General features: G+C 43.2%; 2 protein-coding genes across 3 annotated transcripts in view; both read right to left on the reverse strand.

The window, feature by feature from the left end:
• Nucleotides 1-19: 19 nt before the first annotated feature.
• On the reverse strand, nt 20-7,535 carry LOC142813856 (uncharacterized). Its single transcript, XM_075891820.1, has 3 exons — nt 2,459-7,535; nt 1,072-1,530; nt 20-725 (listed from the first exon to the last, which is right to left on the reverse strand). The coding sequence occupies exons 1-3, from the start codon at nt 2,480-2,482 to the stop codon at nt 438-440; spliced, it is 771 nt and encodes a 256-aa protein (XP_075747935.1). The 5' UTR covers nt 2,483-7,535; the 3' UTR covers nt 20-437.
• A 118-nt stretch (nt 7,536-7,653) lies between these two features.
• Nost (Nostrin) overlaps nt 7,654-19,583 on the reverse strand; it is a 28,784-nt gene continuing 16,854 nt past the window's right edge. For both annotated transcript variants that reach the window (XM_037434115.2, XM_075891812.1), the window contains 6 exons: nt 17,966-18,085; nt 17,002-17,110; nt 14,452-14,540; nt 12,626-12,754; nt 12,024-12,231; nt 7,654-8,775 (listed from right to left, as the gene is read on the reverse strand). In XM_037434115.2, the coding sequence (XP_037290012.2) occupies nt 8,645-8,775; nt 12,024-12,231; nt 12,626-12,754; nt 14,452-14,540; nt 17,002-17,110; nt 17,966-18,085 (786 nt within the window). In that variant the 3' untranslated portion in view covers nt 7,654-8,644. The remainder of the gene's footprint in view (nt 8,776-12,023; nt 12,232-12,625; nt 12,755-14,451; nt 14,541-17,001; nt 17,111-17,965; nt 18,086-19,583) is intronic.

Consider the following 19,583-nt stretch of genomic DNA (forward strand, 5'->3'; position numbering starts at 1 on the left):
TTCTTGAATAGAAATGCAGCCTCATGATAACATAAAACTTGATAACTTCAGCTGTGACCTCCTGAAAGTGAACCGCCCAGCCGACGACAGGCAAAGAAGCTTCCTCTAATTGCTCCAATATTGTCCAAAACAAGTCACCAAACGCAGGGTGGCTGTCAAGTGTTTGGCGAATGATGCGCTCAACTTTCTTTATGAAAGTGTAGAGCAGGAGCGATGGCTGATGAAGGCAGCCTGACTTTAATTCCCTCATCTCTGTTAGGCGTGCTTGAGAGAAGTCTGTTCCCTTCTTTTCGTGTGTTTCAGCATCCGCCGAGAGGATGTTGAGACATTGCCTGCAGACTACAGTCTTTGTAACCTTTTTGAGCGTATATCCAGCAAGATAATCAACAACCATTTCTTGCGTACCTGGCTTCTCGCAGTAATGCTCATCTGGTTCATCACTTACCCTCGGAAGCAGCGATGCCAAAGAGCTTCTTGTGGAGCTTTGCCTCAACAGCACGTTTGATTTCGGCAGCTGCCTTTGCTTTTTCCCCAAGACTTTTGTGCAGAGACACGAGCACAGTGTCAGCTTGACCGGAACAGTTTCTTTTGACAGTATTCTTCACGGGAGTGAACAGGGATAGAATCCTGTAAATCTGGCTGAACTGAACGATTGTCGGATGATCATTGTCGGATGATTGTCGGATGATCGATTGTCGGAACGAGCGAACAACACCAAAGAATCTCTGAAAAACAAAAAGGGGCAGGAGATTAAAACAGCTATGAGCACCCTCTTTACTGCAGCTCCTAGCGTTTTCTGCAGCTCTTAGCTCCCTTTTGTACGCTATAGTTAATATTGTGATTGCTATAACAAAATATTATTGCGATTGCTATAATATTAAGCTCAAATCAGTTCTCTCTTCACACGTTCATTTCTAAACATAATTCTTGCTAAATATGTCCATAGTCAGGACTTGCACACACACCTATTTTATTCAAGACACTAGTGCTATATTATTAAGCATTCGTGCTGATATTTATGCACAATATCTTAGTTACTTATGTGAAGATAATCACAACAATGCCCGATACCTCAAGCGGATCCTGGTTTAGCTTTACTGTCAAGTTGTAGGGAATGCCGGCTTTGTGAAGTCCATCGATAATATCGAGAACCGTCATGAGCGTAACACGGAGAGATTCAGTAGTTTGCCGTGATGCAAAGAGGAGCATGTTTCGTTCACGGTGGTTTTTCTCCGTCGAGTTCAGCAGTTCCAGGAATCCTTGGATTATATGCATAACAAAATTGAAATCGCAGAGCTGAACTACTGTAAAAAAAAAACGGCACTTAATTCTATTTGAAAAGTTGGGGCAAGAGCCCACCAGTATTTTCGGAGACCCCTTATGTATGCCTTCAGCAGGATGCTTGGCGTTGAGGGCATCAAAGACGTTAAATATTCTTGTGAACGCCTCCGTCCCCGCAGAGTCTTCTAGTCCTTCCACTCCTTCTTTCCTGTACATCTTTAGGCCAATCGCAGTACTGCGGCTGAAGAGCTGCGTTGAAAAATGAGCACAAAGGTAATGTCAGAGCGCTGAGCGCAATCAACTGAAAAAATACAATATAAATATTTGTACATGTTGCCAAGCTAGTTTCTTTCAGTATTTCTTTGTAACAGCACCTTTTACTCTTGTAAACACTCTCTTGCGAACGCCGACCAAGAATTTTGAACATTCCGGATTATTTTACATTTTTCTGATAAGCTTGAACGCGCTACGTGAACAGTACAGTACATTGTGCAACTAACACAGCCATTAACGATAAGGTTAAAATTTCCATGCCGCATCTGTAAGTGAGGCATCGCATTTATGAATGCGATAATCTGGTCAGCCTTACCACTGACTAGGTTACTGCCGGCATACGGCTGTGGTTGCCGCTATCAGTGCACAACTTGCACTTTGACTTTTAAAACTAAAGCCTTAAAAGACTCACAAAGCACAAAAATTGACCATCAGCACCGGCGTCCCACATTGGTGGCCTCAACATGAGTGATGTAAAGAATCATAATCACGTAATGATGTCACCACGATGTCACAGATATGACGTAATCATGACGTCGTTATTAAATCGCCATCGCATCGTACAATGCGATGTCACATGATAATGTCATCACATGCCATGGTCGCTTTGCATTACCTCCGCGATGGGTGGGTCGATCCCGGAGGCAATGCAATACCAGCAGAGGTACAGGAAGCTTTCAATGCATTCGATTTCGAGGGCCGTGAAAACGCCACGTAAGGTGCAGAAAGCATTCAGATGGGCAGGGAGAGGATCAATACTCTCAATGGGAAGAAAAAGAAGATGACGTTCGCCTTTCCGTTCCCGAACACGTTGCGCCCAATAAAGAGTGTTTAATAGCCCGACTGCCGTCTTTTTTCCATCGCGACCACGTGACAATATTTAGGCATGCACAGTGAAGCTCACCTGTGCTGCAAGTCGAACAGACATCTTCAGCAGGTTTGATGGCTCAACGTGTGCTGCAGTTAGCTTGGGAACGACCTTTAAGTGGTTCTTTTTTTCAGTCTCATAAAGAATTTGGTAGTGTTTGAAGTTAATGTGGTTATCTCCAGCCTGAAAATAAAGATATAATGCAGATCAATGTCACAAAACCATACTATAATTTATAGCATTTTATGAGGTAGACGCTGACAGGTTCTTACCTGACCGTACTTGTGCTTGAGCAGATGGTTTCGGACACATTTTAAGGCATGTGGAACATCACATAGAAAATGCAGAAAGTTCCCTTCAGCCAGCCACGGGTGTGGGATCTTGTGACAACGTGATTCTGTGCTTCCACTGACGGCGAGCTGCTGCCACGTTTACTTGTTAATCCCGGCTCCGTCACTTACAACAGCAATAACTGTCGCGACGTGCTTGTGAAGCTGGATCACTGCTTCCAAAACTAGTTGAGCCAAAATTTTGCCGGGTGCAGCGCCTTTAGTCGCAAAAGTAGCAATTGGCTGAACCCATTCTTCAAACATCGGCACAAACATAAGGACAAGGGCATGGTTCGCAAGCTGATTTGTCCCTTCCTTTGACAGCCCGTCATAGTCAACAAAGCCATCAATTTTATAGCTTGACTTATTGAAGTCGTAGGCCTGTCGCAATTTAATCTCATCGAGACTTAGTGAGCCAAATCTCCGATTGTCAGTCTTCTTGTCGAACTGCTTGACGATAGCCTCCAAACAAATAGGATTAAAGCATTATTTGCATGGTATACCTTTTAGTATTTGAGTCAGGCGGCTCATCGAGGGAAGAGGTAACATCTTCATGACACTTATCAGTTTATATGCCCGTGGGCTTGCAATTCGCAGCATTAGGCAATTAAGAATCCAGTCGGCCTTATAGTGCATGCCACAGGCTGCTTTCACTTTCAGCTGCTTCAGCGATGTCATGAATGACAGCCTTTGCAAGGAGAAAGCTCAGAAAGGGCATCTTCGATTCCCTCATTCGACTCCCTCATTCGAAGAGCCAGGGTCTCCTCATTTTTCTTCCTTTTTGTGGCAGCCGCACGGGGAAGCCTCTTTGAGAGGTTGCGAACCTTTTGTGTTCTGGTTTTCACCACCTTTGCAGGCTTTCCGACTCGCAATTGTCTCCCTAGGCACAGGCAGCGAAAGCAAGTGGGCCGCTTTGTAAACACTGTGCAGTGTTTGTGATGAACAGTAACGGTTGTGGGTACATTCTCGACTGGTGGTATGCCTCCACAGATGTTCAGGCTGTCTATCTCCTTTAATACACTTTCCGAATGGGCGACAGTGGTCAGAGTTCGCAACAGCTGCTTGTGCACTTTGTTGTAGCCGTTAATAGTGCAGCTGCCATCTCGTTCTACAATAACAGTTCTTTGTACTAGCAGTTCTCCTGCCACAAGATTTCTGCACTAAAAAACACCGCACATCATCCCCGACATGGCGTCATCGATTAATTCTTGACGCCAATGCGGGGAAGGCAATAAGACGTTCATCGCTTTATTGAGCGCGAACGGTGCAGCTGACGTGCCGTCTGAGATACTCGGAGATGGTCGAGTGATTCTTGCGACGACGCGACTCGATGACGGCCCTCTGTCATCTTCTGGCATGAGGCATGTCATCCCTGCCTGTTTTTTTTGGCAACCTCCTTGTCCTTGTCGTCACTTTTGGCTTAGAGATGCACTCTGGCAAACCCGGAAAAAGGCGAGGTAATGCCCCTGGCGCTAGCGCCCATTTTCCCAAGGTAGAAGTACTTCACTTCCATTTATATCGTGCTTATAATATTTGACAATATCGTCAACCTCAAAATGTCGCTCACATACCTTGGACTTGTGAGTGAGCCGCCTATCCTTGCGGCGCAGCATTTGTTCCCACTTTTTAAACTCATCGGGATCCCGGGGTGGTTCAAAGAAATGGTAATAGGTGTCATTTCTGTAGCTGCTTTTGCAGCCCGGCACAAAACAAGAAGGCATTATTCATTGGTGTCACTTGTCACATGTTAAAACTCTTTCGTAAGCGACGACAGATCACTAAACAATGGCGCGAAAAAGCAAGCGAGTGCCGAAAACGTGTTGTCATTTCTGAGCGGCAACACGTGGTCGCTAGACGCGCGGCGCGTGAACCAAAACGGAACAGCAGCGCCATTAGTTCACGCGTCAGCCGCTTGTGCCGGCGCGCGCGCAGAGCTGCGAAACTGATCTGGTTCTAGTAACGTTGATGCAGGCAACATATAATCATGCAACTAGGATCTCATCTCCACTTGAAGCACAGCATATGGAACCCTTAGTTGGCGGAATCGCAGCCCAAGGAATCACACTTGTGGATTATAAAAAGGGCTATTGGGTCAAATCTCTCCTCATTGGAGCTATTGCACCATGAAGCCAAAGGAAAGTCAACATGTATATCTTTGGGATTGTGCTCACAAGTATTACGAAAACTTGCCTCACTTGCAAGTTTGTCATTCAGCATAAAACAAATTGCTGAGTTATGAGCAGTCTCTAAGAAGGATGTCTCTATCTGGGTACTTCATGTGTGTCCTTCCAAACACTATGAATTCGAAATATCTCCTTTTTGGCATTGCAGAGTAAGCCCTTTTTCTTTTTCATAAAATTTACATCAGCTATCTGAAAAAATATATATATACTAACAAGGCCATCATACATATTGGCACGCACCGACAAACTCAATAAAGTTTAGATTACATACTGTCTCGCAAAATGTTTTCACAACTCATTCATACCAAGAACTCATCTGGAATTGCCTTCTCCTTGAAATTACTTATGTAATGAATTATAAATTTAGTAAAACCATTGGTGTTCTCTTAATGCATACATACTTGTCACTGCCTAAGTTTTTTTTCATAACTGCTTGAAAATTATTGTTAATATATGCCCATTGCAAATCTGAGTCATTTTTTGCTGTGTTTTTATGCCTATTACTATGTATTTATACTTTTTTCATTTTATCTTGATGATTGTATTAAATTTCTTGTCTCCTCACTTTCCTCTAATACCCTTGAGCCCCAAAAGTACCACAAATAAGTAGGTACTATGCTGCACAGTGATTAGTTTTTGAACACACACACACACAAAAACACAATTCTTCTCACTGCAAGACATTGCACCTGCTTTTGCCACTATTAGTGCACAGGTACTAGAATCGCAGCTTGGCCAGTCACGTGTGGGAGACCAACAAGCAGTTGGAAATTTCATTGGTTGCATGCAGATGACACCTTAGTCAGCGATGTTTGTGTTATGAATGATCGCTAGAAGCTCGTTGCATTTACAACTCATGCTTGTTGCTTGAAATGGAACGATAACCAACCAGGTGTTAACGCACTGTGCAGGAAACTTTGTGATGCTTACCCTTTGCCTGCAAGAGTAGGATGCGATAATAGCAAAGCACCTAGTCGGGCTAGTAGGATGACATTCATTGTGAAGGCTGTGTTAACAAACACTGACACAAGAAGAGGAAAATCACTGGCCAAGCATTGTAAGCAGTGTACAGGAGAAAACAACAACACTTGCCATCCACTTCCGAGTGAAACAAAGATAATGCACCATCACAAGGACTGTTTTTTGAGAGCTGTTTGAGGCATTAAGATATATGTGGTTGTATAAGCAGACCTTTGCTCACACTCCCTCTTTGTGAGCTGCAGTTTTTAGATGCTACTTGGTGACATCATTTTAGATGGACCAGCAACCTTATTTCGTGCTCTTGTTCCGAGGATGTTTGTGAGAAAGAAAGCGTGAACACTAAAGTCTGTAGCTCGTAACAGCCCACAATTGCGAAATGATAAAGCGGAGCCCCCTGTTGACTTCACTCTCTTATTGAGCTTGACAGTCTTCCCCAGAACATTGTTGTCGAGCAGCATCGATGGTAGTACTTAATGCTCCCTTATGTGCCTCTATTTAATTTAATCGACTGCTGACCCGAAGTTTGTGGCTTCGATTCCGGCTGTGGTGGTTGTATTTCAATGGAGGCAAAACGGTAGAGGTCCGTTTGCTGTGCGATGTCAGTGAACAATAAATAACACCAGATAGTCTAACTTCTGGAGCCCTCCACTACCTCTCTCATAATCATATCTTGATTTTGGGATGTTAAATCCCAGATATTATTAATGTTATTCACTTCATTGACAAAACTTTCAAGAAAGAGACACAGGCGAAATGGTAGGCGGGACTTGCTGACCTACATAGCGAGTTTGCAAACAAACTCACCACTTACCCACATGGGAACTCAAACTAAGTTGAGTTTCCAGGCCTCAAAACATGTGAAATGTGCAACGAGCAAGTGTTTTTAAGGCCCACCCAACACACTCAGGCATAGTTAATCATCATTATCACCAACAGCATCAACAGAGTGTATAGCTGTGAAGGTGCGCATGGCACCTTAAAGACCTGCAGTGCCCACTTACTGACGCTACTTGCAGTGGGCATTCTAGAATAGTTGGAAGCGACCAGTGTTACGCACATGGACGTTAATTTTCTTGAGGCACAGCTGAGTGAACGAGATTATGTAAAAGGGGCCCAAATACACGGTCGCACTCCTCTCTTGAAGGCAAAACTCAAGTGTCCTTCAAATTTTTGCCCATAAATTATGAATGCGCTGTAACAAATACGAGTATGATCACTGACATCTAAAGTCTTTACTGGCAATTATGTATAGGTGTCTATGACATTGCTGAGGCACTAAAAAACAATAAGCTGTGCAGCACAAGATTGCATGTTGCCCTGAGTCATATTTATGAGTACTTTAGATAGTTCAAACAAAATAAGCTGGGGTCTGCTCAAGTTTAAATTATCGAGAGCCTTCTGTGTATAGTGCACTCAATAAAGCTGAAAACAAATCCCAAGCACACACAATCAGTTTGTGAACTTGTTATCTGAAACTTTGTTCTTGAGCAACTAGAGGTGAGCAAGTGGCAACATTGTCACTATTGCACTGTTATTTATCATTAAGGTTCACCAACTCACTCAAATGTCAATTCTATAATGCCTGTATATAATACAGCCTTCTTGCATAAAACTTAAATAATTCAAGCTTTAGCATTGCACTTCATGTCCTTCATATTGCTATTAATGTCACTAAGCAAGTTCCTTCGCATTCACATTGTGAAAGCGTGGGCATGTAGCCCATTGGTTCAGACAGTCATAACACGAGGGCCTTGGTTCAAAGCCAGCCCCACCAAAATAATTTATTTTGTTTTATACATTTTATCTGGCGATCATCTTGCATTATTTTTTCTCGATGCATTTAAAATAAAAACATCAGAACTACTCTGACCATGACACAAGCATGCAAGAAGATGTTGGTAAAAACAATCTCCATTCTATCATAACCAAGAATGACTGGAAGAAGATCCTCCACTTCAGAGATTCAGGCGACTAACATGCACCTCCTTAGTTGTTCTAGCAAGGTTTCATGCTATGCCTGACTGGAGGGTCAAGCATCTGTTGAAGTGCATTGCACTTATTAAAGGGGCCCTGAAACACTTTTTCAAGTAACCATGGAATGAATTCACTGGAAGAGTTTACTACCTCATGAATTCAACGCCGCAAAAATTTTAAGAATCCGTCGAGTGAGAGTGGAGTTAAAAAGATTTGTCGCATGCTGCAATGGCATTATCTTTTTTCTCGTCACGATGAAAGCGCTGGAAGCTAAGCAGGGAGGGATGGCAGGTGCAAAGAAAATACCTCACACGTGCCTCGTGACCTTGAGCACTTTTTTTCTTTTTTTCTTCTTCGAATGCGTGGCTTTTTTAATGTGACCGCGCGCACGCGTGGACAAGTCGCAGCCTCCCGCGATGATCTCTGTAACGGCTGAGCTCGCCATGTTCAAATCAGCCATTAGCTGATAGATTAGATAGATAGATGCGATGGATGGATGGATGGATGGATGGATGGATGGATGGATGGCTCTATGAGTGATTTTTGAGCATCTTCCGTCACTTGTCGAGAGAAGAAAAAGCCATTTTTAGCAGACTGATAATTTATCATGAATTCAAGGTCGCATGCTGTGCTATAATATTTGGCTCACGTGTTCTTGGGAGCCTCTACTACTGATCGGCAGCATTTTCTGACCATGCTCAAAAAGTGTTGCGGGGCCCCTTAGTGCAGTTGTGGCAAATGTACAACGCAGTCCATCAAAGAACATCCTCAACTCTATCGGAACGGAGCTCCTGGACATAGCTGGCAGGAAAGACACCCCAGTGACCATCTTTTTCACCATGCCACCAGCCATCTTCGGCACGGCTGTGCACCGTCACCACATCACCTGGAGCAAGAAGCAAACAAAGTGGCTTTGACAAGAGTTGCACTTATTGATTGGTCAGTCATGGACAAATCATGTGGATAACTCATGGGTACAGTTGCAAAACATTGTTTGAGCACGGAGAAACTAACTTGTCCGCATGCATATGATTCTGAAGGTGGGATGTCATCAAACAAAAAAACATTTGGTATTCACAAGCCCTTGCAGCAAAGCACCAGTGGAATGCTCCAACAGCATCTCCCAAGGGTCCCTATGAACCTGCACTGCCATACCAAGACACGTTCACCCTAAAAATGAGACAACCCTGCACATTTGAGTGCTCAAAATCGGTAAGTTCGATGAAGCTGAAAGACCCCTTACACCCCTGCTACCAGTCACCAATCGGGCATAAGTGTGTGCAATGCCACAAGTTGTTTCTTCACTTTCAAGACAGACCTTGTGTAAAAATCCCACCTGAAACATGCTTTCAGCTGCAATTTCAGCAGCGGTTAGCAGCTGTGAGCGCTAGTCAGTATTGTTCAAGCTGTGCTGACTAACTCTCCTTAGTTTAAATGCCGATATATGCGATAAAGTGCACCATAAAAGAACTGCCACCATAGTTACTGGTACAGAATTGAATGCATCATTCATAGGTTGCAAATTCGGTCCCCGCCCACGAGAAGTCGTCCTATCGTATACTTCAATATCTTCGACAGATATGTGGGGTTTAACATCCCAAAACCGCCCACCTTCCTTTTTTCTCATTTACAGTAAAACCTCATTAATTTGAACTTGGTTATTTCGAAATCCCACTTAATTCAAAATATTTTGCGGTCCTGTGTTTTGCAATGTAAGTCTGAGCAGATAATTTGAAGCGGTGGTTAGCACCAGCCCGGTTAATTCAAAAACTTTGGGTGCCATGTGCTAATTTTTTATTTTGATTTTGCCGCAAATCTGTGGAAGCGGCAGTCTTTAAGAGCCACAATGCAATGAAACAGCAATATTAATGAGTGGCAGCTAAAGCACCCCATCTTTGCAACTTTTAACTACAAAAAAATTTTAACTGAAATGTGGGCCAGTGCACACGCACGCCTGCTCACGCGTCACCACTGTTGCTTCTCACATCAGCGCATCATATGATTTACTCATTTTTTCTGGAAATATTAAGAAATTATTAAAGAACAGTTTGGCAGAATCCACAATGTATGCGAACGTACAATTGCCCGCTTCTCCAGCAATTTGCGCACTGGCACTGCTGGCAGAGCTCCTGCCTGCAAGGCCTACTTCTAAAACCAAGTTTCACGATTATGTTTTCCAGCCTAAACACGTCACAAATGTTGTCACATTGACGATTATTAAATTACTTATTTTACCAGAACGAATGGGCGAATGGTCACATCATGACATGCTGACGCAGCGAGAAGTGCGTGACATGCTGCCCGCTTGTCACTACTGTGCTGCAGCGAAGATGTCTTGTTTTTCCGTCTTGTTTTTTTACAGGCGCACATTTTAAGTAATTGCACCTTTTTCTTTTTTTTGGGTTGCAGAAGTGACGCTCGTTGTTTCCTCGTGTTTACGGCAAAACTAGAACCAGGTATTGCTGGAGAAAATAACCTTTGGAGCTGCAAACTAGCCAGTGCAGCAAATGACCAGCCCTAGTTACTTTGCGTAATTCCAAGTTTCTTGCATCCCACTCTTTGTGTGTTCTCTTAATTTGAAAACCTGCCTAATTCAAAGATTTCTCATGGCACCAGTGACCTCGAACGAGTGAGATTTTACTGTATATTGTAACGATTTTGAAGGACTTAGGGGTGTAATAAAATGTATTTATTAAAGGGCGAACCTGTGCCCACAACTCAAAGGGACTATGGTCGTAGAACAATACAGCCGAACATCAAAGATCTCCGCCTTCTTCTTCCTCTTCAAGAGAAGTCCCGAGCGCGTGGTGCACATCAGCCGAGTCCAGCTGGGTGCTCGTGCCATCATCGTCGTGTCTGCACAACACTAGATGGCTCGCATGTATGACCCTGTGCGCGCGGTGATAGGCGCGTTGTTTGAATGCAGGCAAGATGTCGCGGCATAATCCCCTTTCTCATATGCATCGTCCCGATGCGTCATGCAAAGAATATATTCGTGATAGGCGTCACTGGTTTTCCGATGATCTTTCATAGTGAGGCTTCATCCGGACTACATGTACAACCTCTGTAGGGTTGCGGCGTTTTAAACTCCCGTGTATAGCGTATCTGACTTGGTACGTTACAACGCTTACACGATGGAGTACTTCGTAAGGCTCGAAGTGTTTGAATGCAGGCAAGATGTTGCGGTAATATCATAATTACTTCAAGAAACATCTCCTATATTTTTGTTTGTCATTGATGTTGTGTCTAACAAAGAAAATGAGCTCTACGGTCTGCTTCTTGAGTCCATTTCTAAAAAAGTGTGATAGTTGAAGTACTACGTAGACTGACTTATGCAAGTGCATTACGTGTCCTTCTTGGCATTAAAGCAACATGCTCACTTTTTATGGAGTAAAAGTAAAGCCCCATTACAAGATTCACTGTAGTACCCAGGAAACGCAAAGGACCAGGACCCATAATTCAACTTGGACTAGAAGTCGGCATGAAAGTCCAAGCAGCACCTATGTCTGCTTGGCATTGTTTAGCTTGCAACGATTTGAACAGCCATGTCCCACAAAGATGTAGACCAGAGACTTACTGCTTAAATCCAAAGCGACAAGCACTATGAGACCGCGATGGAAATATACCTCAGCGGCACTCTGTCCATAGTCATTGTGGGAGTGCAACAGCGATAACAAGATCATAATTACAGGAAGTTTGGGGCATTTTGTAGCCGCAACCACATGAAGAATGACATCTGACTGCACAAAAGAACAGAATGGAATGAAAATTGCGGCACATCTAGGTTGGTACTACATTGGCCACATCTTCTAAATAATTTAATAAAGACCAGAAATATTCTGGAGAAGCGAGGGCCTTTTGTAACGTGGCGAGCATACGAAAACGAACCCCTATGCTTGCTCTTGAAAACTAACCAAACCATGCCACATGTCTCTGACAACTGGGCATCAAGTGGGACATTTTGCTGAAAGCAAGCCAATGAGTACAACAAATACATTCTCTTGCACAAGTGATCGAAACACCAAGCAGTGCGTTAGAAAGTAAGGGATACCAATTGTGTTCCATTCCAGTACTCTTTCCTTGCTCCCCATAGAGGCTCAGTTAAAATATGAAGATTGTCAGTAAGAAGAGCACCTGAACACAGACTGAGCTCGTCGTCCATGGTGGCCTTGTAGTCGTACAAGGCTCGGCACTGTGAGGGCAACACATTGGCGTATGGCTGCTCTTCTGGCTCCTCAACCTCAGCACCCCCATCGGCTGCCCCACGGTCCCACTCTTCGTCGGCACTGGAGGAACGCCGCTGAAGCCAGGGCGGGATCTTGAGCACTGTCTGTGCCAAACCCTGCAGCACCAAAGGTAGACTGGTACCCCTCAGCCTTAGCACTGGCAACACAAAAATTCAGATAAGCAAACCTTGCAGTCTTAAACGTCAATGCGTAAGCTTCCATGAAAAGATTTACTTTCAAGACAGGGTTCTAGTACAGCTGGAGTATAATTGGTCAAAAGTTGCAAAATTACTCTGCTCAATTCATTAGTGTGGGCTTGTGCAACCCAACATATGTTTATTTTTCTGCATCCTGGTGGCACTACAATTAGCAGAGCTCCACGATGTTGGCCAATGGCGTGCCCAAGTTTTCATACCAAGAACCTATGAGAAATCTTGTATGGCCAGCAGGGAATGAGAAGTGCCACTTCATAATGCTTGGAAAACGAGCCATACTTTACACACAACTTGCCTGTCGATCCCTGCGCTGCTCTAAATGTGGAGCCAGTGGGTGTGGCGGCCTTGGTTGACCGTCGAGGCCTGCAAGGCAGCACTGCACCTTGTGGCGAGATGCCTCTAGAAACGCCAGGCTCTGGCGCAACTGCACAACGACATCAAAGGAATCTCTCATCAAATCACAACACACTCCAAACACAGTGGGTGTGTTGTGAACACAGGCCAACGTTTTAGACTGGTCAGAACTGAGTTTTGTGCTACGCAATACCCCTAGCTCTTCTAGTTTTGGTCATTGTGGGTGGATTATCAGACCACAGACTTTATTTCTGCTAGCAGTCTGCTTATAGCCAGTGCGCTTCGGCTAGTTCTGGTCTGGCTAGGGGTCTTCCTGGGCAAGAACAGGCACATAAACATGTGAAAAGACACTGAATCAAGGAGTACGAGGTTTATGTTCGAATTTTAGACAGCTCTGTGATTCAAACTTTTTAAGTACAGTTCAGACTGAGAAACTCTCCCTTGAACTGCAGCAGTGCACTGAAGTAGGCTGGTTGGTACATAATTAAGACTGAAAAAAACAGCATTGGATGGTGAAAGAACGACAGGCGAGGGTGTGGATGTTAGTTCAGCAACCTCGACTGTTGTTTTTTTACCATCTTGTATACTTTCACCGTCTCGTATCGTCTCCCATACCTCATCCTCTGCGTTACGGGGCAACTAAATGAATCTAACAGACATTTAGGCTACGAAAGGCATAGGGGACCTTAATTTTTGCCATTTAACCAGGGTGCGGCAGAGATACTCTGAAAAGTATTATGGAATACAGATATCGAAATACATGCACTATAAACCTAAAATACGGATACTGAGATACATTTGTCTTTGACGTAATGGGATATTCACAATATACTTTGGAGAACAGATGAAATAAGCATTCCGGTATACAGATACAAGAATAGAAATACGATAGTACTAGTATACCCGTTTGGCTTCTAGAATACTGATGTCCCGCAAAGACACTCATTAGGCACAGAATAATATTGTGAATAATATCACACCGCATCGAAACTTGCAAGTCAAGCATTTTGCTCAAATCACTAATGAACGCCAGTGAATAAAGAAAGCGTACATTTATTTCAGGCATAACATATGTATTACTGAGATTATTGTTGCGTTTAATGCATTTCAGCAACAAAAGTTTCTGAAATAGGCTGTCATTTAGACAACATTGGTTCAGCCCCATCACGAGACACTCAAAATAACTTGCCACCTGAAAACGATAGGGGTGCGACACCTGCCTTGAGGGACTACTGTTCTTGTTGGCAGCGCATCACATAGTGCCTCTACGATTTCGCAGTCACAACGGCTGGTGTTTAACTTTATGCTTTATCATATAGCCACACCACTAACTGCTTTCACTTGATCATAAATTTGAACAGCTGTGCTAATTTTACCTCCGTTTGCAGCTCTACTTTGAAACTAATGAGGTCTGAAAAATTAGGCAAACAGAAGCTGCAAGGTGGTCAAAGTCATTGGTGTCACAGTCCATAGAGCTGAGTGGCTTGCGCGAGAGGCAGTCCACATATGTGTGTCATAGGCCACTCCTGTCATGCATTTCCAGAAAATCGAGCACATTATTATTCAGAAAACAGACTTGCCTTGAAATGATAAAACCTAGGATCTGAGCACTACTTGAGAGCTTTGCCCAGGTTGATACCTCTGTCCATACAAAGCAATCTGGGCTGGTATTTTGTAGTAATGTCATCTCGGCCAATGGTGAGGGAATTATCAATCGGCGCCGGACTAGCATAAGGCATTGATGCCACAGAGATGGGTTGCACAAACCTGCTGAAGCTTCTCTTGGACCCGCAACTGGGCTTCCTCATCACCAAATCGAGGAGATTCCCTGAAAGCCTGGGCTAGGGACTCCACACCTGCGCAACAAGTTTATTACAAGATCTCACCACCTGCTCTTTCATTTTTAATCCCCGCATTGCGGAGAAGGAATCTTAACTATGCCCCTATGTTCCTGCACCAGCCTCCCCCCCCCCCCCCCTTCTTTACAACTTTCAACAATGTCCATGTATTAGCTACCATAAAATCCCAAGCAAGCTCAACTCCTTTTTTTCGAGAGATTTGCAATGTGCACCAAAAACAGAAAAAGTGCCCCCACCAACCCCTACTTCTATTTTCACTGTTTCATTCACTATTTTAAAAAGAGTGAATACATGCGTACTCAATAAAGTATTTAATTAGAATACCACGGGTGTGCACTTTTTCTTTTCAGGGGCTCTTCCTTTGCCATCTTGAATTTTGCTCCATGACTGAGCAAGGGCCCTCACTCCAAATCTAGTCAGATTACGTATCTTTCACCTTAGAGGGAGCATTTGCTCAGGATTTTACAGAAGTGTTACTTACAGCAGGTCAAACAAACATACTCAGCAATGCATGCAAAAATATTGAGTATTCTTAGCTAATGACTGTCAACCATCTTACACATAAATGTGTTGCTGGGTGATTTGGTCGATGATGCTGATGGTTACAAAATAGGAAAAAACTACAGGGCATGTATGAGAGAACAAGCATTGACACAGTTGAAAGCGTGCGCTTATCTCCTTGTCTAGTAACTGCAAAATTTAGATCTGTGACCATTTAAAAGCGAAACATCATGTCATGTGCAAGCCCTCATAGGCTTTCCTAGCTGAGCTGATGTATTAGCTTGTCAAACAGCCCACAATTAATAAACAAAACAGCATTGTAAGGGTTCAAATCTGTTATTTGGTCACACATTCAAATCATTAGGCCACAAACACACATGTACCTGCACACTAGTTCTTTCAGCAAACTCATGCTTGTGTTGCATTACATAGATGCATGTAGGTACATGTAAGCAAGTTTTACACACAGAAACATCTAGTGCAATCTTTCTTTAGGCTAACTAAACAAACGCATGAGGCACTACATGAAAGAATAAACAGTTGAGATCCACCCAGTCACGCTGTGCCTTTTCTTGCCTTCTGCGAATGTTCTGTACCACTTGGCTTGCACAAGGTTTTCTAACCCATGTTCATAAATCTCTATGCATACATGTGCACACACAAGCATAGGAGACTGTGCCCACCTTCGAAATACTAATATTCTGGATTATTTAGCACGGTATGGCTCATGGCACCACGAGAGTAAACAGGAAAACATTAGCCAGCCTTACACAAATGGTGTCAATGAAGGTGTACAACCATCTTGTCATAGTAATGACGCTGACATACTATAACATTAATGGCAAAATGCTTCCACGTGCTGGATAACATGTGGCATAAGAAAGAGTACGGTAATAGTCAAAATGATGTTATTTGTTTGCATTGTTGCAAGTGCCTTTAGCATTGTTTTAGTTGCACTATCAGTTATTTACTGTGAATCAACTGTACTTCGTACAATATTCCACTCTGTGACCACAGAACATTTCTGCATTGTGCAAATATAGCATCTCTTATCAAAGAAATAAAACTGAAAATGAAGTAATGGGACATTGACATAATTTACTACATGTCTGCTAGGTTAAGCACACTTCAACATGCTGGCTTGCTGAAAAAGATGTGATGGATGAATTGCTGAGCTCATCATTGAAATGTGCAACATATATTTGATTATGATGCATTGTTCTGCCTCGCTAACTCACGAAAGCTGTGCAAGACTTCCGTGATTTCTTTTTAATTGTTTCTCTTCTAATTGAGTAGTTGAGCCCCTTTATAAGGAACATGCATATACGAGGGGTCCCCTATGTCGTGACTGATGTGAGGACGTAAATTCTCGTACAAAAAACAGTTGGTTTGCACAAAATTCGTTGCAGAAAAATGTATACAGTCGAGCTATACAAATGGGTATAAAAGGCACCAGAAAGATTCCACAGAAAATGAAAATGTGGCCATGTCATATAAAAGGACACCTCATATAAATGACAAAACTTCCTCCCTGGTGCATGTCTTTTATAAAGGGGTTCAACTATACAAGCAAGAGCGAAGACAGATGGAAATAGCACCAACTTGCAACTCATTTTAGTTCACTGACACATCTATGTGTTTGTAATAACTCTTTTTTATTTGTACTGCATTTTGATGTGCTTGTTTGTGTTGGTCCAATAAGAGAAGCTGCTAGTTAGTACTAGGCTTGTTCTCGTTCATTTCTCTGCATAGCTTTTTACACCAATGCTTAGTTTCAAGCATGATCCAACTAGTCCAATGTTTGCTAAACGTGTTAATCCTGGTGCAATACTTGAAACCAACTCACCCTGGAACAAGTTCTTCCAACTAGTCCAACACCGCTTTTTGTTGCGAAAGCCTTTCCATTAGTTTGTGATCACGCATTACTACACAGCCCTTGTTGTCAACATGCACAAACCTTGCTTTCCTCGCCGCTCTGTATCCAGGTCCTTTTGTAGTAGCTGCAATAACCTCTCTAGGGCTTCTTTGCGTCTCTGGGGCTGCATGGGACTTGAGAGATCTTCGGCCTGCGTAGTGTGCATCGTAAGTACAGTGAGAGTCCTCAGAGATTGACGGGTGCATTAGTGAGCCTTCAATCATGCTGTCATTGCAGAAAATAACATATTTCAACAGTCGGCAAACAGGTTGTGTGCCTGAGCAGACATTTCATAGAAGTGGACTTGTCTTCTTCAGTTCGTCAATGTTTTAGTCAGGGAATTAATTGCACCCTCAGAGCAGCAATTCCCGATCCCTAAAACAAGCAGGTTGCTTCTATCTTTTTCTGGAGATTCATAAGCTTTCCATAGATTGCGCAAAACCCAGGCAGGAATCTAACAACAATACACCTACCCAGTTGCTAGACAAATTTCTAAATCATTGTTTATGTAGTATACCATCTACCCTGCAATCTTTTGTTGGCAATACACCTCATTTTTTTTTAAATAACAGATTCCATTAATATAACACAGACACTCTCGGATCAGGTCATTCTGGTAAGATTAGATGACTGCTCCTCGTATATGAATGCTATACGTATAACTGAAAGGATTGAAGCGGTCTTCAAGTCACTCATAGAATGCAAGCAAACACATAGTGCTGAAGCATACCTCTAACTACTGAAATTAGTCCTCACACTTGCTTTACCACTTCCTTCTTCCCCTCCCTGCTATTTTTATGATTTCTTAAAGCTACTCTTCACTGAGGTTTGCTTTACAACACATGTTTTCTAGCTTTCTTATTGATTTGTTTTTGCTTGCTCCAGATGTTTATATTTTCTTCCATAAGTACATTTAGTCAGTGCTTCTCTTGTGTTCCTCCTACATTGTTAGTTTGCGCTGTTTCTTTTCATAATGCAAGTGCCCCAACTGCCCATCCTTACTTACGTAGAAATCTGGCAGGAACTGCTCAGGCACATTGGGTGCGGTGCCTCTGAGACGCACAGCCTCTTCAATGTCTTGCTTAGCATCCACATTAGACGCCTGTGCCTGCACACACTCGGCACACTGCAAAGACATTGTGGTCAACACTCAAAGGGTTCACCAAATAACAGAGCAATAGAGTTAGCAATAGACTCTCCTGCACTACATAATTGCAACAGGGCATTGAAAGGTGCTATCTGATCAAATGGTGGCAGAGCCAAACACCCCGGTCACAAACTATGTATGAGACTGTGCTAATTCACGGCTGCGTTACCTCTGTATTGGTCCTTGGCCATCATCCTTCAAGATGCACTCATGCTAGCAATAGACAGACATCCGCTATCGACAACAAGCAAGCTAGTCGCCATTACTTCTCTTTCCACGAGTTTCCATGAGTGTCAACGAAGTTTCATGACCTCTGTCAGTGAGCCCTTACATGGTACATACTCACAGCATGACACTATCCAGTGTCATGCCGTGAGCAAATGCGAATGCTCTCCGAAGTCGCAAGCCATGCGACTTCGGGGAACATTTGCTATGGCCGCTGAGCATATATAAACAAAGTAAGCAGGATGAATGAACAAACTGAATGCCTGCTTAGTCCTAAAAGTACTATAAACAGCTTTCCTGCGTGCAATGTATTTACCGATGGGCATCACACTTAGAAAAAAAATGGCTCTTCGAAGCAAAGAGGAAAACTGTTGTGTCACTGGTGTCTTCCAGTTTGAAATAGCTTTATTAATTCCCATGCCACTGTATCCTTGCTTTTGACAAGACTCTGGTCCAGCTCTGGTTCACGATACTAATGTGCACAGCATTGCACAGACAAATGCACTCTGTCTTCACTTGTTGAATATAGTGTCACAAGCGTCGACAATGGACAATGCATGAAAAGAAAATGACAAAGAAAATGACAAAGAAGACAAAGTGGAAAACAAGAACCACGTTCAGCGTACTGTCTTGAGACCCCTATCGAAAAAGCGCCAGCCATTCAGACTTGCCTGGTTTTCTGACTTTTGGTCTGCCTTGCAGTAACATTTTGGTGGAGGTGCTAGGCGCGTAATTTTTGGGATTGACTTTTTGTAGCCACATGGCACCAATGTTACCTGCCCAACAGATGAACTTAATCTCTCTGCAGAAGTGCGTAATCTGTACTCTTGGAAGAATTACCCCAGCAAGAGAGCGTGTTTAGTGCTTCTGGAAATACAGTTGCGCCCACTTTATCCACAATGCGTGTTCCTGTCGTTTGCTCGTCTTCTATTGTATTACCTCGCTTAACCCTTTAAAAGGACACTAAAGGCAAATACTAAGTCTATGTTGATTACTGAAATACCGGTCCAGAAACCTTCTAGTGCATTTTTTGTGCCATGGAAGTGCTTATTTTGAAATTAAATCACAATTTATTGGTCCGCATCGCGCTAGCACATTTCAAATTACCCGCCTCGAGTAGAAACTTTCACGCCACTGTTGCCATGCGCAATATTGCCCGGCTTCACTGCGCGGTCGCCCATATTAGTAGCAGCAGAGTGAAAGTAGAGGGAGCCGCAGCAGCAAAAACGGCCACTGAACGATTTTTTTCCAA

This window comes from Rhipicephalus microplus, chromosome 1, assembly GCF_043290135.1.
Source record: "Rhipicephalus microplus isolate Deutch F79 chromosome 1, USDA_Rmic, whole genome shotgun sequence".
Taxonomy (NCBI): Eukaryota; Metazoa; Arthropoda; class Arachnida; order Ixodida; family Ixodidae; genus Rhipicephalus; species Rhipicephalus microplus.